At 43.7% G+C, this 24,358-nt stretch overlaps 1 protein-coding gene across 1 annotated transcript; it reads right to left on the bottom strand.

Moving 5' to 3' along the window:
* Window positions 1–18,890: 18,890 nt before the first annotated feature.
* PFN4 (profilin family member 4) lies at window positions 18,891–24,358 on the bottom strand. The gene is made up of 5 exons (XM_066372399.1): window positions 24,242–24,358; window positions 23,240–23,474; window positions 22,306–22,443; window positions 21,414–21,519; window positions 18,891–19,046 (listed from the first exon to the last, which is right to left on the bottom strand). The coding sequence occupies exons 2-5, from the start codon at window positions 23,354–23,356 to the stop codon at window positions 19,018–19,020; spliced, it is 390 nt and encodes a 129-aa protein (XP_066228496.1). The 5' UTR covers window positions 23,357–23,474; window positions 24,242–24,358; the 3' UTR covers window positions 18,891–19,017.

Raw genomic sequence — 24,358 nt, 5'->3', positions numbered from 1 at the left:
TCACAGCACTTGTGTTCGGGCAACCCTTATTTTACTTAACAATGGCCCCAAAGCACAAGAGTGGTGATGTTGGCAATTTGGTTTTGCTGAAGAAAAGTCATAAAATGTTTCCTTTCAGTGAAAAGGTGAAAGTTCTGAACTTAGTAAGGGAAAAAAAAGACTGTATGCTGAGGTTGCTATGATCTCTTGTAAGAATGAATCTTACATCTATGAAATTGTGAAGAAGGAAAAGGAATTCTTGCTAGTCGGCAGAGAGAAAACAGAGAGACCACATCCACCTAACTTCTATTAGGGTATATTGTTATAATTGCCATTTTTACTATTAAGTACTGTCGTTACCCTTTTATGGTGCATAAATTAAATTTCATCATCAGTATGTATGCATGAGAAAAAGCAGTGTTTATAGGGACTGGTGCTATCAAAGGTTTCAGGCATCCGCTGGGTGTCTTGAAATTTACCCCTCAGGATTAAGGGGGAATTAATGTATTACCTGAGCCTGTGTCTCTGACATCAAGTAAAAATCAAACCTATTATAATTTGCTTATTGGCACTGATGACTTAAAAGTGAAACATTTTCAACCATAGACTGAACAGAGTTAGAATTCATGAAGTTGCCAATGCCTTTTCCTGTGGCTTTTAATAAGATAGATACAATCATTGTCAGATGTTAAACCAAATGAGTTTTAGGGAATAAACGTCTCCTCTGCCCTGGAGAAGGGGGTGATCAGAGTGCTGGGTAGAGGCAGGAACTGTGACCCCTCCTCTCCTGGCTGAGGGGCAACATTAGCTCAGTCCCTTCTTTAGGACATGCCTTTTTCTCCTGCATTCCTGGTTCCCAGGCTTCCTAATTTGGAAGTTGCCACAGAGCAAACTGACAGTTTGAGTGTGTCTTGCAGTGGCCTTGTTTACATAACAGGCACCTCAGTTAACCCCTCCAAATGCCTCCAAGGCTCCCAGGCTGAGTGAGAGATGAGACTGGGGGCCAGCTGCCCCATTCCCTGAAGCTGGGACATGCACGCGCAGGCTTTCTGTGGTGCGGCATTCCTGCTCGTCCTGCCCTCTGCACACCCTCTTCACCTCCCCACACTGTCCCAGAAGCTGTGCCTGTGTCTCGCTTCAGGGCAGCCCTGAAGACAGGACTTGATTTTTCGTGCATCTGCCCTGATATGCACCCCACTGCTGGGCTTTTTAAAGGCAGTGAGCAGGGATTGCAAAGACAGAGAGAGTGAGTGAACGAGATAGAGGGAAGTGGCAGGGAGTGGAAGAAGAAATGTTTGCAGCTCATTACTTTTGAGCCCTTTCTGGGGTCTCTTGCTGTTCAGCCCAGACAGGGAAGTGTACACAGAAGGGTGACAAATGATATCTCCAGCTCCTGTATAGAGGTCGGACCTTATCAGTCAGGCATTTTCACTATACACGGCAGGTGGATAGTGAAGTCCCTGGTTGCAGTGGACGTTTTTCAAGATTGATTTTCGCATTTATAAATGTTGTCTTATTCCTAAAGGAGGCTAATCAGAAGCTCACCAAGCTGAATAGTAACTGCTGCACAGAAGTTGTAAGCTGCTTAATAGTCTTAAAGTAGAAATTCTGCTTTTGAACAGTCATAGTTACTAGTGGGGAAATTATTCTCTGGGCAAAAGTAGCAGTGACCATGTGATTTATTATTCCTTACGTATTGCACAGAAGAAATTTTTCATCAAAGGCAATAGAATATCTGTTCCTTTGCACAGATTGAATCAAACTATGTTTCTTTTCCATTATCACTTATATTGTCTGTTTTCCAATCCATCCTCACATTTACACATACTATTTAATTCACACTTGATATCTAAATGCCTTGACTGAACCTCAAAAAAGAATTCTAGAAAGGGCTCTATTAACCACCAAATTATGCACAGAACAACCATTTCTTCAGTGACAAGATGGTCTTCTTTTCTGTCGGACCTGACCCCCTCCATAATGCAAGGGTAACTTAGCATTGAAGTGATTCCTGAATAAGGCTTTGAGCCATCACATGGCCGCAGATGGCCCAGAGGGCAGTGCTGTCTTCTGGTCAAACTGAGTTAATGCTAAACTTTCTTCTCAGCTTCTCTAGTAATTCTTCAGCAAGTCTGGAGTAAAGAGATCTGGGATTCCGTAAACCTTGGTTTAAAAAAATTAATTACATGTTATCATGATATAAAGACTTCTTTAAAAGGTCAGGCTAATCTATCTATGAGGACATATAAGGACTAAATCTTACATGATGAATAAAGTGGATGTGAGTTTTCAGGCTGTAAATGAGTTGTTAGGTAATGACACTAAAAAAGTCATAAGTATCTGCGAATAAGTAATCAAGTGACATTTTAGAAGTACTTCCAACAAATCAACCTTGCCTGAATCTCATCCATCTCCTAGAACCCTCCTATCCAATCAGCCTACTCCTATGGAATAACCTTTCCTCATTTCTTTCCTGTCTTTGTTTTCTTGGTCCCTCACCCCTATTCTAGGTCAGGTCCTCATCATATCGAGCCTGGATTATTGCAACAGCCTCCTCATCGGTCATCTGTCTCCAGTTTCTCCCTGCCTCTGATTGATTCTCCACACTGCCACCACACTCAGGGCCGAATTTTTTCCTAGTACACCTCTTTCTACATGCTCTGTCTCTCTTCAGAAATGTCTGACTCTTTCCCATTGCTGTTTGGGTGAAGTCTCGAGCCACAGTCTGGCAGATTATGCCTTTCAGGTTCCAGACCAGCTGTCCAACTTTCTCTCTCCCCATTGCTTAAAGGACCAGCCAAGTGGAGGTGCTCACTGTGTCCCCCAGCAAACTTGAGCTTCTGCTTATTGGTCCTCATGGCCACCTCCACCTGGATCATCCCTGGAAGGACTTCTCACTTCTTTCTGTTTCTTCAAACCCAAACTTTATATCAGTGCTCCACTCGCTAAAGTTTCCTCTAACTTCTCCAGCCTACTATGGTCTAATTGAGTTGCGTTTTTTGTGTTACATATTTTAATAGAAGTTTTCTGGTGGCAGGCCAGTTGGCTTGGTGGATAGAGCATCAGCCCAGCATGTGGACTTCCCTGGGTCCAATCCCCAATCAGGGCACACATGAGAAGAAATAATCTGCTTCTCTTCCCCTCCTACTACCTCACGTCTACCTCTTCCCCTCTTATAGCCAGTGGCTCAATTGGTTACAGTGGCAGCCTCGGCCACTAAAAATAGCTCGGTTGATTCAAGCATCAGCCCCAGACAGGGGTTATTGGGTGGATCCTGGTTAGGGTGCATGCAAGAGTCTCTCTCATTCCTCCTCTCCTCTCTCTCCTCCTCTCACTTAAAACAAAACAAAACAAAACAAAACAAAAACCTTAAATAAATAAATAATCCAAACTGTTAGGTGTTTGGTTTTTTCCTCAGGCCACAGAAAAATTCTGAAACACGAAAAACACTTTAAACTCAGAGAGTCTGTGAAACTCTAATATGTAAGGTTTAAAAAAATAATATAATGATCACACAGGTGCCTATAATAGAGCACAAGAGAGAAGTATTTAAATACTGTTTGAATGAGGCAGGGGGAGGGCACAAGGCGTTGACCACAGAAGGGTTCTGAACTTCCCTCCTCTCACAGATGCAACAACAGTACAGCTACCTACAGAGCGGTTCCCTCTGAGAGAAATCCAGAAACTAGCTGAATGATTCCTACACACCAAACAACTGAGAAAATATCCCTATTGAAGTGGGTAGGAAAGGCTGAGACCCTCTCTCCATAAACCTCACTTTGGATGGCGGCACCGTGCCATCCAGTCAGGAGGGAATACTCCACTCCCAGCTCCTCCCTGAGGAGCAGAGGGTTTAGACCCAACATCTAGCACCACAATAATAGTGGCTATGTCCATAACACCCCCAGGACTATAGAAAATGAGAAACATTTCTCAACCAACATGTGGGCACTCACTGAGGACATCCAACATGGGGGCACTCACTGAGGACATCTACTAGGGCTTAGCACAGAGGAAGCAGGTAACAACGCCCATCTCCCAGTCTGTCTTTGGAAGAAGAGTGACTGCATACTTTACATCCTGCTTCCTACAGATCCAGCTTCTCATTTCCACACCGCTAGAGCTAGCTACACTCCTCCGTGGGGCTCAGAGGAGCCGGTGGGCACTTCCACCACCTCCCCTCTCTGGCTCAGAGACAAGCATGCACATCAAAACAACTACAAACCTCCAACGGTAACACCAGGTTGCCAGCATCTCTCTGGAATGAGCTTGTGCACAGGCCTGGTGCCCCAGCCCGCATGGCAGCCGTTCAAGGGATAATGTATTGCATCATTAAAATTGCTACGAGAACAGAACTTGTGTTCTCGCCAAAAAGAAATTTAAAACAAAGGAAATATGTGAGGTGATGGATGTGTTCATTAACTCGGTGGTGGGAATCCCTTCACAATGTACACGTATATCAAATCATCAGATTGTGCATTTTAAATATGTTACAATTTTATTGAGCAATTAAGGTGAAAAATAAAATAAATAAAATGAAAATAAGTACTATTTAAGCCCACTGAGATTTCATCCCTAATTATATCTTCTCCCCCTTTCCTATCTAACCTTCCAAGAAATAATTCCTGGCCCAAATCTTTGCATTTGCAATTTCCTGGCTTTTCTTCATCGTTTTTATTGTAGATGATTATGTTCTTAAAGCATATATGCGTATTGTTTAGATTTGCATGTCAACCTTCACATCTTTCACCAAATGCTAACTATCTCCTGGCTTGTATACGTATCTCTTGATTTATTCTCTCTTCATTCCATATACTTCCTTGGTCTCTAATCAAGCCGTGTCTCTGCCCGACAACATGCAGGGACTCACAACCTTCATATTCTGAAATTCGTCAAGTCTGTTAATTTCTCTGAGCCTCAGTTTCTTAATCTGTAAAGTGGAAATGAAAATACTCACCTTGCAGGATAGTTTTGAGGACCAAATGACACAATTACGTAAAGTGAGTACCACCATTGGGCTTGACGCACAATAGGGGTGCAATACCTTGGAGCTGATCTTATTTTTATTACTCGTCCCTGGGCCATTCTTTTTTTTAATGGTTATTATCAGTCCTATTTGAACTTCTCCCCAAGCCATAAAACAGGGCTCAGCACATAGCAATTGCTCCAGAAATGATTACTGAATGTGAAACAATTCAGTTTCAGTCAACTCACACATGAGTTGATAATGCCTGGGATGGGGACTCCTATCAATTGGTCTTTGCAGAGCCCCCCAAAGGGAGGTTGATTCTGCCTACTCTGAAAGGAGAGGGGTGGACATAGATATTCTCTTTTGCTAAGGAGAGTAAATGTGTTACACGATCTTTAAAACATTAACAGTAGCGAAGTGTGGGCATGGGCTGGGCTGGGCTGCTCCTGCAGCTGGCTTTTGTCAGGCGTTAGCTGGCTGCCCTAAAAGCAGAGCTGGCTGCTCCGGGGAGACCGCAGGGTTAGCTGGGCCCCAGCTGGAGGGAGGGAGCCCATTCCTCTGATGTGCACAGTTGCCTCTGGGCCTGGAATCCATTCCTCGCTCAGTTGCCAAAGACTATTTTAAATCCTGTAGAGTTGGCAGGCGTCCCTGGGACGCCCATGTCTCTGTGTATGAAATGTTTGTCACTCGCCTCTTTCCCTGTGCTTTTTCAAAGAGGATGGAAGAAATTAATGGCTGTAAATGACTAAGGCCCTCTTGTTATGGTTTTATTTATGCATAATTTGACAGGTTGTCTTCTTGAGAAATGGCAAGTTTCTTATCTTTTGAGAAAGATTGTTTTCATTAACCTGAGAAGTGGTACTCTGCACTTTGCTGGAGTAGGGCAACATGTAATCAGTCACAGCAAAAACACCACCAAAGAGGCCTGTGGTCCCTGCAGAACTACTTCATCTTTAATTTGGTTTGTTTCACCCGTAGGTCCTCATCCCGGCCTCTCCGTTACCACTGCCTGGCCTTCAGACTTGCAAAGGAAAGTCACTATTCGTTCTCTAAGGAGTGCTATGATTTAAAAACTATGCATATACTGAAAAACAGAAAAGAGTGCATACATGTACAATTATTTGAACTTAACTACATGTGTAAATGAATATATTTCTATACATCGTAACAAAATAAAATAATGTCCTATGATCAGAGGTGGATTTAACGGTGGGTACCCTCACACTGAGCACCTGTCCTGGGCCCCGACTTCTGAAGGGCCTAACAAAACCCCAACTTTACACTTTTTTCTAATGACACCAAGTTTGTTTTCATATGTGCAATTTTAGCATTAATAGTACATAATATTTTTTATTTATTTAAAAATATGGTTAACATGTATTTTTATTTTTCCTTTCTCTCTCTCTTTTTTAAGGGGCTTAATATTTTCTTCTATGCCTGGGACCTCAATCGACCTTAATCCACTTCTGGCTATGATAAGAAATGCCTATTAACTACTCAAAAAAATGATTCAAGTTTATCGCTCTTGGGTAGCCCAGAGTGACTTATCAAATGTCAGCGGTTAGACTAACATTTACTTTAGCAGAGAGATAATTACAAGGGTTGAAAAGCCTATTGAACCCATCAGACTGTCCACACATCAGATGGTTTTCATCCAAACTAGTTTATAATCTAAAACAGGAAAGTCTTTACTTTTAGGTGCAACCAAGGTCATAACCTTTTATGTTTGTTGTTGTTCTTAAAAATGGTTTCATAGTCTGAATAACCCCCTCGCACCCCAAGTTTTATGTCGTCTCTGAACTTCTGAATGAGGCTGTGCTGCTCAGGGAGACTGCTACCGCCGCCACTGGGCTTCCACACTTAACACATGACAGTATTAGTTTCTTATTGCTGCTATAACAAAGCACCACAAACTTAGTAGTCTAAAGCAACACAAATTTATTCTGAGATATTTCTGAAAGTCAGAAGTCCAAAATGGGTCTCACTGGGCTAAAATCAAGGTGTCAGCTGGACTCTGTTTCTTTCTAGAAGCTCAAGGAAGAGTTGTTTAGCTTGCCTTTTACAGCTTCTATGGGCCACCTGCATTCCTTGGTTCATGGCCCCTTTATCTTGAAAACCAGCAGAGTGACCTCCCAAATCTCTTTCTCTCTGACCTCTGCTTCTTTCTTCGTGTCCTTTCTCTGCCCGAGTCCATCATCACATCGCCTTCTCTGACCCTGACCCTCCTGCCTCCCTCTCACAAGGGAATGGCTTCAGCACAGGCCTTGTTCATGCCCATAGCTTCCAAATCATGGTCTCACGTGGTTGTGTGTAATCAGAGGAATCCAGACCACATGCCCAAAGCTTAGCTAGCTGCCAAGGAGGCAGGGAAAGCAAGTTCTGACTTCTTCCTTAGGGACAAGCAGGCTCCTACAAGGAAATATTTAAAAGTTGCCAAGTGGTCAAGAATATGACAGAGTAACCCCTAAACCTAGTCAAACTTCAGGCTATGGTATGGGTTTGGTTGTCAGCACCCTGTGGAAGAGGAGCATTTGCAAATGGAGACCAGGACAACAGGGATGGTGAGGGAGCCTGACAACACGACACAGGAGCTGTCATAGTTTTGGGGACATAAGGCCAGTCTTAAAAAATACATGACTGAGGTCTCATCATGGTGAAGGAAAGGCTTGCACGTGGAGGGGAGATTGGACTTGTGTGTCTCCAAAAGACAGATGGCTGTCCCAGCAAGCAATGGGTTTACAGAAGCAGAAGGACGAGATGTTGGGGCACTAAGAGGGGATTCAGATATCAGATGTGAATTGCCCTAGATGGCTTCTAAGCTTTCATCATTTTGTTTTTATCCAATAACCCAGTTATTGGGGGTGGGAGAAAACTACAAAGGGCCAATTTATAAGTTTACATGGGAATAGTATTTTTAAGGAGAAAATGCTTGATTTTATTTTTATCTTGCTCCTATATTTTCTGATTCCTAATTCCTTACTCTTTTTTTTCTTTAATAGTAGTTAAGTAATTTTTTTTTTCTGAACTTGGAAATGGGGAGGCAGTCAGACAGACTCCCACATGCGCCCGACCGGGATCCACCCGGCATGCCCACCAGGGGGCGATGCTCCACCCATCTGGGGCGTTGCTCTGTTGCAACCAGAGCCATTCTAGTGCCTGAGGCAGAGACCATGGAACCATCCTCAGTACCCGGGCCAACTTTGCTCCAATGGAGCCTTGGCTGCAGGAGGGGAAGAGAGAGACAGAGAGGAAGGAGAGGGGGAGGGGTGGAGAAGCAGATGGGCGCTTCTTCTGTGTGCCCTGGCTGGGAATTGAACCCAGGCTCCTGCATGCCAGGCCGACACTCTATCACTGAGCCAACCAGCCAGGGCCTGTATTTTAAAACAACATAGCTTGTTTCCACTCTGACTACAAGTCGAAATTTTTATCCCAGCCTCTGCCATATTGGAGGACTTGACGAGCCTTTTGTGTTCTGCGGTGCCTTCATTTGAACCACAGGCCTGGAAAGCTGGATCGCTCCGTGTCACTGCCAAATATTGACTGCATAGAAGTCAATGAAGTTATTATAGGAACTAAGCAATTCTGATCTGTTTTCCTTCTCTGTGTATGCAATTCTGACCTTGGCAGAGAATCCCTGGTCAGCTTCCCCAGGTAATTCCCCTCCGCACAGAGGTGGTAGTGGCAGGAGCTAGGGCTGAGAGTGGGGGCCATCTTGACCTGCTTCTTTCCAAATTTTTCAAAAGGTCACAGATGTACACACACCCACGAAATGTGTTTTTGGAAACTTACGTTGCAAAACTAGATCTAATGCTGGGAACAGCAAACATTTCTAACCTAAAAGTCAAGTCAAGATGTTTTTGCTTGGATTTAACCCAATGTTCTTTTGAACAAATCCAAACCCCACATCGCTTGATATGACACAGATTTCCTGAGCGACCCAGACACCATCAGTAACAGGCACTTAGGCCTTTGTATCCTGTTATTGTAAAATGGGCAAAGCCACTTCTATTCATCTGCAAAGCACCAGAATGGAAAAATGGAAAAGTTTGCAGACTAGATACCAGTTTCTGAGATTGTCACGGCTCCCATGTTCAAAGAGTGGTGTGTGTGTGTTTATGCGTGTGTGTGTGTGTGTGTGTGTGTGTGTGTGAGAGAGAGAGAGAGAGAGAGAGAGAGAGAGAGAGAGATGAGGATAGGAAAGGGGGTTTGAAGCTGCAAAAAAAATATGTTCATGCTTCGTTGACTCTCTTCTACCAACTTTCACCCTAAATAACAAAAAGTAATTATGTGGTATATCTGTAAGCATTTGTTTTTTTCCCTTTTATTCTTAGAAAGCGTTCCTTCTGGGTTGTTTTGTTCTAGTTGGAGGAGGCAGCTTGGCTGAGAATGGAGGAAATCTTCACAAGCAGGGGTTGCAATCAAATACAATTTACAACAATAAATACTCTGACAGATATTCACTACACCGCCAATACTTGCAGCCTGCACAGTGATTAGCTACAAATACTAAGCAGTGATTCCCAGAATTACTAATGACTGTAATTAGGAATCTTTTAACACAGCAAACCAATTCACGGCATCTTTTCCTAGAAGTACTCTAGAATCTGTAAATAGAATACGATGTGTTGTAGACTACAAATGGCAAAACTCCTCTGTAGATTCGAGGCTTAGCAAAAGGCTAAGTTCTCCCCCCACCACCTCCATATTGGCTATGATGCTGAGTATTTTCACCCACTTCACTTGCTTGCTTAAGTTGCTGGAAGCAATTTACATGCCCTTCTTCTCACTCATTGTTTGATTCAGATGTTGGTTGATTTCGCTTATGATTGGTGGAAGGTGGAAGGTCGGTGGATAGAGGGATGGTCACGTGGGTAACTCAGACCCACCCACTTTGGCTAGGACCTCCCACAATCAAGCCCGCCAAAGGAAGCTTCCCAGGAACCATTTGGAAAGAAGCAATGGTCTGCCAGCCAGTGAAATTTCACCACGTCATAGTAGCTCCACTTCCCTAGAGGGTCCCTTTAAATATCTCCCACGCGGTTTAATCTGTGCAACTTCCCTGACCTCCATCTTTCACCTCCATCTCTCTTTCTTTCCTCGGGGCCAGGGAACCTTGCCGGGCGGAGTGTGCGCTCTGTACTCAATAAAGCCGTTTATTATTCCACACTTTGTGGCTCCGGCCCTCTTCCTTCCTTCTCGGTGGGGAAAAATACCTTACATTTTGGTGCCGAAAACCCGGGAGGAGTTAGAAGTCCACAAGGACCGCTCCTTTCTCCTCCCCTCTGAGAAAGAACCAGGAGAAAGAACCAGGATCTCCGATCTCCAACCCACTTCGGCGCATGGTGCGATAAGTCCCCTGCCTCCAGCTTTCCTCTCAGTTCTTTCCTCCGAGACTCCCTGTCCGAAACTGTAGCTACGTCAGGGAATTCTTTTCTGTTCCGAGTGGTGTGTGCTTGTGGAGACCTCCCCAAGCACATCCATTTTCGTCCGTGGCTGGACCTTGAGTTTTTAGGACGCTAATACTCAAGTCTAACCACTCCGAGAACTGAGCGTGGCTGTGAAGGCACAGGAATTTCCCTCCCTAAGGAAGAAGAAACTGTTCTTCTTCTCCGCTGTGGCCAGGCCACAGAACCCACTCAATTAGCCTCCTGAAGGGACTTTCGGTGTTAACACCCTCACCAATTTAACTATCACCAAAAAAGCTGGGAACTGATTGGAGATCTCTTACATACACGGCTCCTAATTATTCGCGCACCTGTCCTTAATCTCTGTGCTGCCTGTTCCACCACACGGCCCTTTTTCTGGCCAGAGAAACCTCACCTAAAACCTCTACTCCTAATCTTTCCTTCTCCGCGGACTCCAAACTCTCTCTCCCCTCCCTTCGCAAAAACCTGTTTCTTATTCGCCATCTACTACCTTTTCTTTCTCCTCCCCTGCTGGCCAGGGGCCCCTCCCTTCACTGTGTTCTCTAGTCCCGCCTCCGTCAGGCCTTTCTCAGCCTGGCATTGGCTCTTACACCGGTTTTCAGGACGTCCAACCCCAATTTTCTTACAGGAAGTTCCTGCCTTGTCCTGCCTTTGGCTCCAGCGTTTTTCCTGCAGGATCTGGGTGCCGGGCTCTGCACGAGCCCCCCTCCTCTTATTCCCAATCCCCCAAACCCCTATCCGGAACCTGTGAACACGGCATTTAAAGTTTTTAACGGTCCCAACTAGTAAAAACAGGCCTGTTCGCCAGGCCCCCATGCAGCAGAAGGTAATGCTCCAAACCCAGGTCTTGTGGCAACCCTGAGACCAGCAGAGCCACCAGCAGCTTGCTTTAAGTGTGGCAAGCAGGACCACTGGTCCCAGCAGGGCCCCTGCCCGCGGCTGCCCGCTGAGCCCTGCCCTGACTGCAAGCAGCCCAGTCACTGGCAGAGTGATTGCCCCTTTGGGCAACAGGATTTTTCCTCAGCGCCTCTACGTGGAGGACAAGCCGCCCAAATGGAAGGCCAATCCAGCCAGGTGGGTGCATCACTCGAACTCCTAGGACACGGCCTGGACTCGGAGAACCCAGGGTTCTGCAACAAGTGGGTAAGTCAGTCCATCTCATTTCTTGTGGACATGGGGCTGCCTTCTCTGTTTTTGCCTTCATACTCTGGACCTCTAGTTCCCTCACAGGTTTCGGTTATAGGAATGGATGGGACCCCCTTCCTTTCCCCTTTTTACGCCACTCCTGACATGCAGTTCTGCCTCAAACTTGCCTCCTTATAGGACCTCTGGCAGTCGGAACCACTGGACTCCATCCATCTCCAGCTCACCAAAAGGCTGGACCCTGCAAAATCCTCTATTACTCCTCTCTTTTTTTTAAATCCTTACAGGACCGCATCTGCAAAGTTTCTCCAGTCACAACCACACAGATGTTCCTCCTGACACCCCTCAACACCACCACCTTCCGATCTCCCCCTCCCCATGACGCCCCTATTCAGCAGGAAGTAGCCAGACGAATAAACGGCGCCCCTTTTTCTATTTAACACAAAAGGTCAGAATGTAAGGTCGGTGGATAGAGGGATGGTCACGTGGGTAACTCAGACCCGCCCACTTTGGCTAGGACCTCCCACAATCAAGCCCGCCAAAGGAAGCTTCCCAGGAGCCATTTGGAAAGAAGCGATGGTCTGCCAGCCAGTGAAATTTCACCACGTCATAGTAGCTCCACTTCCCTAGAGGGACCCTTTAAATATCTCCCACGCGGTTTAATCCGTGCAACTTCCCTGACCTCCATCTTTCACCTCCATCTCTCTTTCTTTCCTCGGGGCCAGGGAACCTTGCCGGGTGGAGTGTGCGCTCTGTACTCAATAAAGCCGTTTATTATTCCACACTTTGCGGCTCCGGCCCTCTTCCTTCCTTCTCGGCGGGGAAAAATACATTACAGAGGGATTCCTGATTATGCCTTGGGAGAGTTCCTGTTTTTGCCTCAGATGTGTAACTTCATATCAAGGATTTCTTTGATTTGCATATGGCTATATAATAAAGCAAACTGGGGCTATGGGGCGCTCAGATATTGCCATCAGCATTGAAGAGGCCTCCCAATCCCATCCTTTTTTCTTAATGAGTCTGTTTTCTTAATTCTGCACCGTTCTCACTCAAGACCCAGAATTGCAAGCCGCGCTGGTACGTGGCAATGGTGAGCAGTCTCCTGACATTATGTTCAGTCTAATTCTCCCACAAAGAGTCCTCTTCCTCATTTCTCTTTCCTCAAACCCACCATCCCCTTCCTCCCTCCTCACCTACCCATCTCCTGCAGGCAATCCAGCCCAGACGCTACTTTTCATTCTTAATTTTTGTCTTTATCGTTAAAAGAGAAAGTTTTTGCATCTGCTTCTCTCCCCACCACTTAGTGGTCACAGTTCCATGTGCCACATCATCTTTCCTAAAGTGACATGAGCTCCCTAAAGGAGTCTTCTGTGCTCCCTCGTGTCATCTTTGGGCTGGCCTCTGTGGGACTGGGGAGAAGTAAGAGTTGACTGAGCGGCCTTTCTCTGTGCTGGGTTCCCAGCGAGAAGCTCGCCATGACTGTGAGAAGCAGGGACGGCTGCTGGGCCACAGTGTGAGAGGAGCACAGGCCTTCGACCCAGTGCTTCCCAGGCCTTCCATCTGCTGTGACTTTCAGCCTCAATTAGCAAGCCAGCAACCTGGCTTGAGGCCCTGACACTGTTGGTGCTGCAGCAGGGTGAGGTGCTGGGTTTGGGTGTGACTCAGTGGCCACCTAAAGGACACAGGACAAGGCTGCCTTGGAGGACTACTGGGTTTTGAGGTGACTAAGTCAGGCAGGATGGAGCCACATTATATGGGATGAGCACTGGGCCAGGGAGCTCCTCATCCAAGAGATGAAACAGCTGGAAGGCAGTGGGCCAGGCCTCTGGGAGGGCTGCAGCCTAGGGCAGGGTCAGTCCGGCTGGAATGAGATGAGAAGCCCTTCAGGGACGTGACATAGTGAGCCTGACCCCCACCAGACAGCAGAGCCGTGGCTGAGCTCCCGATCTCCCAGTGCCCTTGGCAGCCAAGCCCCAGCTGTGCCATGCGTCCAGGTGCCTCGACTCCCAGCATGCTGCTGGCTCCAGAGGGCGGGCCATACTGGCCTCGCCTCTGCAGAGAGAGGAGTAGCTAAGTGGTGAGCATGACCAGAAATCTGTGTGTGGGCAGCCGTCTTCCAGTAGCCTCCCCCCTTTTTCTGACAGAAAATTTAGGATAAAGTCAGGAGTTTTTTGTTTTAAGGCAGGAAAAGAGAAAGGAGAGATCATTTGTTTCATGTAAATAAGAGATGGTAGGTCACATAATCAGTGGATGTCACAACTAGCAAGGTTCTTTGCTCTGTCCTCATCTAAACCTCTTGTTTTACAAATGGAGAAACTGAGGCCTGGGCAGGAAAATGCCTTGTTCAAGGTCACAAATTAGAAGCAGGACTAGAAACAAACCCGGGACCCTTACATGATAGTTTCTATAAGCAAGTGCCAGGCTCTGCACTTACTCATTGGGATCCTCAGAAGCCCCTGACCAGGGCTGCAGACCAGAAGGACGGAATGAGGAGTGTGCATCAGAACCATTTGAAGAGCTCTTTCAAAATACACATGCTGGGGTCCTGGTCATGTTTATTTTTGAAAAATGCCCCCAGTGACTCTGGTGCATATTTTTCAATTACCCTAATCAACATAACTAGTCCAGTTTAGCTCTTCAAATACGTAGCAGAGAGAAGAAAATTCTTAGAGTGCTCCTACCTGCCAGCACTAGGACCCTCAGAGTGGAAAGAGTGCAGACTTTGGAGCCACAAAGACCTGTTTGAATCACAGCTCCTCGGTGTTACTAGTGTTATGGTCTTGAATATATTGCTTACCCTCTCAGACCCTCAGTTTCTTTACCTGTAAAATACAGTGACCAGGGTTGCCAGCAGAGTAAATGAGATACAGCCTGGTCTCACACACACACCCTTCTCAACAACTGGTAACTTCCTTCTCCTTATCTGGAAGCCTAAGCAGACTATGGACTAACTCTGGGTGTATTCTGCTTTGCAAATACTGTATCCTTGTATTTGTGTAAACAAAGGAGACCCCTAGCATACACCCTGCTCACACCTCATGATGCATCTTCCTGGCAGTGCCCAAGTCATTCCTTCATCTGTCTGCATGTTTATTGATGGCTCTGGAGTCCCACCCTGCCCCAGCCAAGGCCTGACCCCTGAGTACCTGGTACAAATATTGATCGATTTATGACCTATGCAACTTACGACCATTCGACTTTACGACCACAATCGCTAGCCACAACTGCTCCGCGTCTGGCAGCGCAAGCGTTGCCCAGCTGGGCCTACAACAGTGCGGACCAGCTTCTGGCAGCACTACCATCTCCGCATGCACCATTTCAACTGTTATCCCAGACTCAGTACAGCAATTTTTGTTTTGTGTCTTGGATATTTTTCATCAAACCCCTCTCAAGATGTCTACCAAGAGGAAATTGTCTTTGCAAATATTAAACCAGTTGTACTGGTAATGCAGTGTTTTACTTAAACCTGATGAATGTAAAAATAAGAAACAAAATGGTGTAGAGATGATACAAATGGCATAAAATGAACAAAATTATGATATATAACAATAATGAAAGAAAATTATGATAAAATATGACTTAAAGATTTTTATAACATCATTTCACAGTACTGTACATATAGCCTACTCAACTTACAACCAAATCGTGTTATGACCAGTCTGTGGGAACCAATTGTGGTCGCAAGTCGAGCACTAGCTGTATAAGTCAACCTGGTTCAGGGCGCTAGCTGCCACCCTCAGGACGATGTCCCCCTCTCCTGGGCTTGGCCTGGCCTCCTCCTTGAGATAGAGGTTTTCTGGTCCTCCCAGCTGATTGGAGTGCACAGCTAACATGTTCCCTGAGGATGCAGAGTAGAGCAAGGCAAGGAGACCGAGGGTCTTCAGGGAGTGTAGTGCAGAAACCTTATTTTCTTTAATCTGGCCTTTTATTTTGATTTTTTTTCCTTTGACTCAACCTGCCCTCTCTCAGCGCCTATACTCACCCACCACCCTCTCCCTTGCTTAATCATTAAGCCACCAGGAAAAATGAGGTTCTAGTCAACATCCAGTAATCTTAGGAACAAGGTCCTGGGTCTACTGACTACTGAGACAGAGTTACACATAATATCTCGGCATTTGAGAATGACGCTCTAACCAACTGAGCTACCAGCAGGGTCTTATTGGACTTTGATGTGCCCGGGCAAACAGATCCATCCCTTCAGTTCGATAATAGGAGGAAGAGGAGTGGATAAAGAAGACTCATTACTTAAACAGATAATAGAATAAAATTTGTAGAAATAGATTCTACAAATTGAAACGATTCAATGAGTTAAAAGATGGGTTGGTGAGAAAAAAAGCACATATCTGTATTTTGTAAAATTTCTTGTTTTAACAAATTTCCAGGTGAAAACAGTAAGTTACTTTAAAAAGGTTACAAACTCAAAATGGCATTGTTTCTATCCACAATCTGGAAGTTAGAAGAAAGTAGACTAGCTATCAACGAAAGGACTGCAAGGCAATTATCTTATACACAACTAAGATAAGTTTCTGCATCATCAGCACAAAAATATATATATTTGAGGATATTCTGAGATACATCTCCCAGGTACTCATCTGTCAGCACTTCAGGAAAAGCTTTAACCAAAAAAAGAAATATCCTAGAACAAAGGCAGATGGAGAGGAAACAGTTGTAAACAACAAATTTTGCAAAATATAAAACTTTAAAAGATTAGATTAAAAATATGAATGGGTAAAGATAGATAGGGAATGTGTAAGGTAAGTGCTAAATAAGAAATTTAAAAATGTAAGAAATTACTTTGAAGGAAATTCTAAATAATAATCAAGCACTAAATATACTAAATTTTCTCTGAAAATGAGGAGCTGAAGGTGCTTAAATTCTGATGTTATCGGTGGGGAGAACATCCAAGGGCAGGGAGACCTTCTTATGGGAAAATAGGTTATATTTAGTAGACATGTATCTGATTTTGAATGAGAACTTCCAAGTTAACAAGGGGAAAATGCGAAAATAATTACCACCTATAAAGCCAACAAAGGAAATAAATGGAAAAAGAAGAAACAAAAATGTTTAATAATAAAATGGAAGAATGAAATAAAACATATTAGGCTCTGTCTGGTTGGCTCAGCAGTAGAGTGTCAGCCCCATGTGTGGAAGTCCCAGGTTTGATTTCTGGCCAGGGCACACAAGAGAAGCGCCCATCTGCTTCTCCACCCTTCCCCCTCTTTTTCCTCTCTGTCTCTCTCTTTCCCTCCTGCAGCCGAGGCTCTATTGGAGCAAAGTTGGCCTGGGCACTGAAAATGGCTCCATGGCCTCTGCCTCAGGTCTAGAATGGTTTCATTGGAACAGAGCAACTTCCCAAATGGGCAGAGCATCGCTCCTTGGTGGGCATGCCAGGTGGATCCTAGTTGGGTGCATGCGGGAGTCTATCCGTCTCTCTGTCTCCAGACTTCTCACTTCAGAAAAATACAAAATAAATAAATAGATAGATAGATAAATGAAACATATTAGTTATGACAATAACTTTAAATGGCTAAATTCTGTTAAAACCCAGAGATTGCCAAATGACTTTTAAAAGATAAAGTCTATGAAAAAAATATAATTATGAGCCTAAATCCATAAAATGACAAAGCAAGCTACATTAGAAACTCAAGGGTAAAAGAATAAGAATGTAGTCATAGTGGAAGACTTCAGTACGTCTCTCCCAGAACTTGAGTGATATAATTTAATAATAATAATGAGGACAGAGAAGAACTGAGTAATGCAATTGGTAAACTTGATTAAATAAAATTTTCAAATAGAGCATATAGTTTTAGGTCCATGAAATGTTTACAAAATTAATCAAGTACTCATCAAACAAAAACCTTGACAAATTTTAAAAAGCAAGGATTTTACAGGCAATATCTTTCTAGTTATATGTCAATAAACTTACAAATAATAAAAGAAGATCATTTGACCTTCCAAAAAATTCCTTAACTCTCGGGAAGAAACACATTCTGTGATAAGCCTTGGATCAAAGTATAAATTCAAAAAGAAATGAAAAAGAAAAGAGGAAGAATTACAAACATGTTCATTCTTAAAGAAGAAACATGAGAAAATAATGGAACTAGATATTTAAGAAATGAGAAAATCAACAAAAAATAAACCAAAATAAACTGATGACCTGCCAGGTGACTATAGGCACATGAATGACCTGAGGTACATTCAGCCAAACTTCCTGACTAATCTCAGATCAAATTATTGACCTACAAAATTGGTTGCAAATGAAAAGCTTTTAAAAAATTAATTGAATTTATTAGGATGACACTGGCTCACAAGACTGTGCAGGTTTCAAGTGCACAACTCAATAAAACACCATCTGTCCCCAGCAAAGTCTCTAAGCTGCTAACATGCGAGGATGTTTTGTTATGCAGCAATAGGTAACTGATACAAAAAGGCTCCTCAAAAAGGGTCTTTTTCTCCTCTGTTCTACCCTAATAATACTCGTAACACTCCATTATCTGCCTTTCCTCTGCACCAGACTAGATTCCTAGAGTATCCTAGTCTTCTCCTTATCTCCAGTGTTTATCACATAGGGCACAATTCAATTGAGGTTTGTTGACCAAATGAATGGTCACACATTTAAATGGGATATTGCAGAAAGAAAGACATATCATATAATATAGCTATTCTACTTCTGGGCACACCCAAAATAATTAAAAGCAGGGACTGGAACAGATAATTAATTGCATACCCATGTTTATAGCAGCCTTATTCACACTAGCCAAAAGATAGAAACAATCCAAGTATCTGTCCATTGATAACCAAATGTGGTATATATGTACAATGGAATATTATACAGACTTAAAAAGAAACTTTTGACACATAGTACAACATGAATAAACCATGAATACATTATGCTAAGTGAATAACCAGATACAAAATGTCAAATACTATATACATGTAATTTCATTTATATGAGGTACCTAGAGGAGTCAAATTCACAGAGGCAGAAAGTGGAAGGGTGGTTCCCAGTGGCTGGAGGGAGAGAGGGGTGGGAATTAGTGTTTGAAGGGGACAGTTCCAGTTTTCAAGATGAAAAGAGTTCTAGAGATGAATAGTTGGTGATGTTTGCATAACAACGTGAATGTACTTAATGCCATTGAACTGAACACTTAAAGTGCTGATGTCTATTTTATCACAATTAAGAATAAATAAGTGTAAAAAACATATAAAAGTAGTGACAATGGTATGATTTCTTCCATCAGATATTCCCTGTGAAATTATCAGTGTTCGCACACTCATACCAATGATCAAACACACACACGCACAAAAAAAACAAGTTGATCAAATGATTACAATTAAAAAATAAAAACTTTTTGAAATAAAAAATTGCTTTATTTATACATTCTTCCTTTTCAGTATCTTCCGCTTAGCGTTTTTCAACAGCAAAAGATTACTTTACCATTAGAATCTATAGTTTTCTTCTAAAATAATAAAAGCTGTCTTTCATAGTCTTCTGATGACTTAATCTCCTTTTTTTCTTAGATAGTCTCCTGAAAGAAACAGAACAGGGTTATCAGTCATGAACAGCAAATTATCACCATAATATGATGATTCATTCATTTATTTGTTTATTCCATAAACCTTGGAGAGGGACTACCAGGTGCTAGGCACTCTGCTAGGCACTGGAGATACAAGGGCGGCTGGATAGTTAGAACCCAGCCCCTGCCCTCGAAAACTTCATTGTCTAGCAGTGGAGACAGAGAGATAGAAACATCAGTTATGTTCCTAGAATCTTTCACAATAAAAGCTTTGTCATAATTCTTTACTTTCAAAGTTTCCTAAAAAAATCATGTATAATTTTTGGATAGAATAAAATATATAAATAAAAAATGAAAGAAATAGAAGTAATGAGACATGTAGCTGGGAGTGAGTGGTACCAGCTTTGTCCATCCCTCATGAGCACCAATCATTTCCAAGCTAGCCCGTCCCTTCCCAGAGCAGTGCATTTTAGTAGTATGATGTCAGCTGTCTCCTTCTAACTAATACACATTCTTTAGAGCTTTTGTGGCTCTAAGCAAAACTATATAGTTTCTAGAACTTCAACCTGCAAAATATACCTTCTTTAGAATTAAGGTTAATGTTTTCATTGTTAGACCATTAAATTTTGATTCTTCCAGTAGTTTAGTATAATATCCTTGAAGCATGTTTGCTTCAGTGAAATGCTTTGTTAGTGATGCAACATCATTCTTTCTAAAGCCTCAGATGTATATCAGGTTTATTCTATATATTATCTGTGATTTGACAGCCCGATTTTTTTGTGACGTGTATACAATAAAGACAATGGGAGTGTTAAAGATGTGAGAACCTAAAAAAAAAGAATATATAGTTTTTGTGCTGGTACCTAATTTCTCAATTAATCCTTTAGGATTCAGCTCCCTGGAGCCTTCCCTGATTCTGTTGGGCAGGGGCCATTCATGTATTTGTTCATCAAACATGTATTAATTGCCTACTCGACATTTGACACCATCTTAGCTACTGGAGAAAGGAGAATGATTACAACACAATTCTTGCCTTCTAAGTGCTCACAGTCTACAAGGAACTGTGATGGCAGTAATAATAAAAGTATGCGTAAAATACATGGCACAGTGCAGAGATGCCTAAGATCTGACTTGGCTTTTCAGTAGATTTTAGGAATTTGCCAACTGGATGTGAAGGGGCAGCAACAGAAAAGGAAGACATTTCAGGAAGACAAGACAGCATGTATAGAAGCATAGAAGGCAGAGAATATCTCTTGATCAGCTGTGATTTCCTAGTTTATTTGGACAGTGCGTACACATCGTAGATCACCACCATTTGTTGAAAGAATGGAGGGATTGGTGCTTTCCTTACTAGTAGCAGTAAAGGCTTCTACTATTTCAAAACACTCCAAGCAACTCCAAGAAATTTTTAGAAATTTAAATTTAAATTAAAAATCTAAACACAGACACAATTTATAGCATTCATTAAGCTCAACTCCCATAATTTCCCAGCTCTCTATTAGATCTTTATTCAAAAATGTATAGACAGGGGAGGAGGTTGCAATAAATACCAACAAGCTGCCTGCCTGACTCACAAATACTTCTTTCCTGTGAAAGGTTTCTTTATATAAGGTGGCCCCACCAGCTACATCTCTTGGTTAGTTTTTTTTTTTTTTTTTTTTTTTTTTTTTTTTTTTTTTAACAGAGGCAGAGATAGACAGGGACAGACAGACAGGAATGGAGAGAGATGAGAAGCATCAATCATCAGTTTCTCGTTGCGCATTGCAACTTCTTAGTTGTTCATTGATTGCTTTCTCACATGTGCCTTGACCGCGGGCCTTCAGCAGACCGAGTAACCCCCTGCTGGAGCCAGCGACCTTGGGTCTAAGCTGGTGAGCTCTTTGCTCAAGCCAGATGAGCCCGCGCTCAAGCTGGCAACCTCGGGGTCTTGAACCTGGGACCTTCCGCATCCCAGTCCAACGCTCTATCCACTGCGCCACCACCTGGTCAGGCAAGTTAGTTGTTTTTTTTTTTTAATTGTTGCCTCCCTCTTCCTCTCCTACCCAGCTGAATGATATAAGGGCAAACCATATGATCCTAAACTGGTCTAATCGGGTCTTAAAAGAAATTAAGAGGTAGAATGCAAGGCTTGGCCATGATACCATTCAAGAAAGGATGCAGTTCACAATAAGACAGAACAAACCTGATCGTCTTAGGAGGAGAGACCATTTTCCCTGTGGCTTAGCTGGACTCCATCCTTCCAGTAGTTCTATAAGTATCCTCTGTATCCTTCCAATCAAATCCTACTTTCTGTCCTAGCTGATCTGATCTCTGTCGCTTGCAGTCAGAAGACTTGACTACCATAGGGAACAAAGGCAGGCACCAGGAGACAAAACTTACCCAGCTTCTCTGTGGCTTCCACACAGACACTAGGATACATGCCCTCTGTGTAAGTTGCCACCAGAAGATACAGATTGGTCTTCACTATAACCACACCAGTGTTTTCCTGGATAAGAATAAAATCGAATGCTCTTCTCTTGGTTCTAATCACAGGACTAGCAGTTATACTCCAACCCTATTTTTAACTATTTCCTGATTTTTGTACATTCATATATTTATTTTTGGACTCTCCGCTGTTTTAAAGATTTAGTTGTCTTCACCAAAAAAGTTTCAGACTGTTGTAATAACAGCATGGGTATTTTGAAAAAGTTCCCCAAAGGATTGTAATATACCCCTATGCCAATGAGAATACATTGAGAATACAACGAGAATACATTTTGGGATTGGACAGCTCTGGGCTGAAATCGCAGCCCTCCATTTTCTGCTGCATGATTAAGAAAGAGTTATTTAACCTTGCTTCGCCTCAGTTTCCTCATCTGTAAAATTAGGCCACTTAGTTTATAATGTGGATCAAGTGTGCCTAATCTATAACATAGGGATTCCAGTAAATGTGATTTCATCTCCTTAATTCCTATAGGCAACAGAAAGTCAAGAGAGGTTTTAAGCACTAGGTAACATCACTTTTTTTAAAAGGCAGATGTACAATATGAAGGATAGACTGTAGCAGAGACAGTTCAGGCCAGGCTGAGCTGATAGATCTAGAACAAATATCTCTCAAATCCAGGCTCTCTGTTAGTACTTGCTTTTGCGCATGCTCTCCTAGCACTAGACTGCTGTCTCAAACATCGCCATTGTAATGTTTACAGATAGGATCAGAAGAGACACAGAAATTTGAAGTCAAATTCTTTTCTTAAGGTTTTTACCCAGCTGTCTTCAAATCATCAACACTCACATTCTTAGCATAAAGAGAATAATCGTCTGCCCGAACACACTTGTAGATCTTTTCCTTGAAATACAGTCCTTCTCTCCTGGCTTGCAAAGGGTTCTTGGCGAATCCATTCACAAGTGTTTGGACATCGCTGGGCATTACCTGCAATTAGAGGTTAAATAGGCTGGGAGTCAGCAGACTATGGCAGGTTGGCCAAATTTGGCCCATGACTTGTTTTTGTAAGCCTGTAAGCTAGGAATGGTTTGTTGTTGTGGTGGTGGTGGTTTGTTTGTTTTTGTTTTTTTACAGAGACAGAAAGAGAGTCAGAGAGAGGGATAAATAGGGACAGACAGAGAGGAATGGAGAGAGATGAGAAGCATCAATCAGTTTTTCGTTGCAACACCTTAGTTGTTCATTGATTGCTTTCTCATATGTGCCTTGACTGTGGGGCTACAGCAGACTGAGTAACCCCTTGCTCAAGCCAGCGACCTTGGGTCCAAGCTGGTGAGCTTTGCTCAAACCAGATGAGCCTGCGCTCAAGCTGGCGACCTTGGGGTCTCGAACCTGGGTTCTCCAAATCCCAGTCCGCTCTATCCACTGCACCACTGCCTGGTCAGGCTAGTAATGGTTTTTATATTTTTTAAGTGATAAGGGAGGGGGGGGGATCAAAATAACAATATTTTGTGATGTGTAAAAATTACATGAAATTAAAATTTCAGATTCCATAAGTAAAGTTTTATTGGAATATAGTCATACCCATTCTTTCATGACGGTCTAGGGCTGCTTTCCACATCACAACTGCAGAGGAGTTGTGTAGTTGTGTCACAAATCATCTGGCATGGAAACTGAAAATGTTTACTATGGCTCTTTACAGAAAAAGTCTGTTTAAAACTCTTATGCCCAAACCCTTTTTTTTTTTTTTAATGTAAAACCCTGTGCCCAAACTTCTTTTTCTTACACTAAACCCAGGTGAAGCTACGCACAAGCTCCGTTCATGGAGTTTGATGAGGGCGGCGCTGTCCACGTGCTTGGTTGCCAGGAGGGAATCTAACAGTAAGTTCTGCAAATTGCTCATTCTCCCTCAGCTCTTAAAAAGCGTGCGTTGAAAGGATCAGCGCCGGCTAGCTTTTCAAAGGCCTGTGAACACAAATCTCCCTCAGGTACTTTGGACAGTTTTAGGACCAGCAGGTGTTCTGAGAAAAGATAAAGAGGGAAAGTGGCGGTCGATCATCTAGTATCCACCAAAACCCAAAGAGGAAAATAAAATCACAGCATCATAGGGAATCACAGTTCACACGGGGCAAGTTGTGCAGTGAGTTTGGAAAATCACACCTCATAATTTTCTAGCTATGTCAGTGATTTGCTCAGAATCATCTGGGATTAAGAAACAAAACACACTTTGGCCTAGAGACACCCCCCACCCCCACCCCGCACCAAGTAAATAAAGCTAAATAATATGCTGGTCCAGAGTCCTCACGTTCCCTTCCCGCTGATTGGCATCAGGACATTAATCAGCAGCTCAGAGGACTAACAACACGTCAAAGGTGCTTAAAGCAACATTTTCCGCACAGATCAGCAAGCCTTCCTGGACCGTCCTCATTAGGCCAACCTCCACAACACTAGTCCTTCCAAGGGATGCTGAAGACAGACGCCCCTTTCCCGCCACTCACTTCGCCATGGTGAAGTAGGGGTGCGGTAGGGCTCCCAGAGCGGGACGGAGGGCGATGGCTGGGGAGACGTGCAGGAGGCAAAGGGGACTCGGGGGAGCACAGCGGGCCCGGCAGGTGCGAAAGCCACCGGGTCTCGGGCAGGAGCCCAGCGCTCGGCCAGGGGCTGGTGCGCCGAGCAACCGCCCATCCCCCGCGCCGGGAAAGGCGCGGCGGGCAGGCGACGTGCCAGCTATTGGGCGTGACAGGTGACCGTCACCGGGAAGCGCTCCTACTGGGTTCCAGACCCGGACTTACCCTTGTTGGCACTTCGACCTTTCAGGTAACTCCTCCGCCTGGCCTGGCGGCGGGACCGCAGTGGCACCAGGTTCACGGAGGAGGCGGCTCCGCGGGTCGCGGGTCCCCGTCCG

Source organism: Saccopteryx leptura, chromosome 3, assembly GCF_036850995.1.
Source record: "Saccopteryx leptura isolate mSacLep1 chromosome 3, mSacLep1_pri_phased_curated, whole genome shotgun sequence".
NCBI lineage: Eukaryota > Metazoa > Chordata > Mammalia > Chiroptera > Emballonuridae > Saccopteryx > Saccopteryx leptura.
Note: the sequence above shows the minus strand (reverse complement) of the source record. Positions and strands in the feature narration are given on the sequence as shown.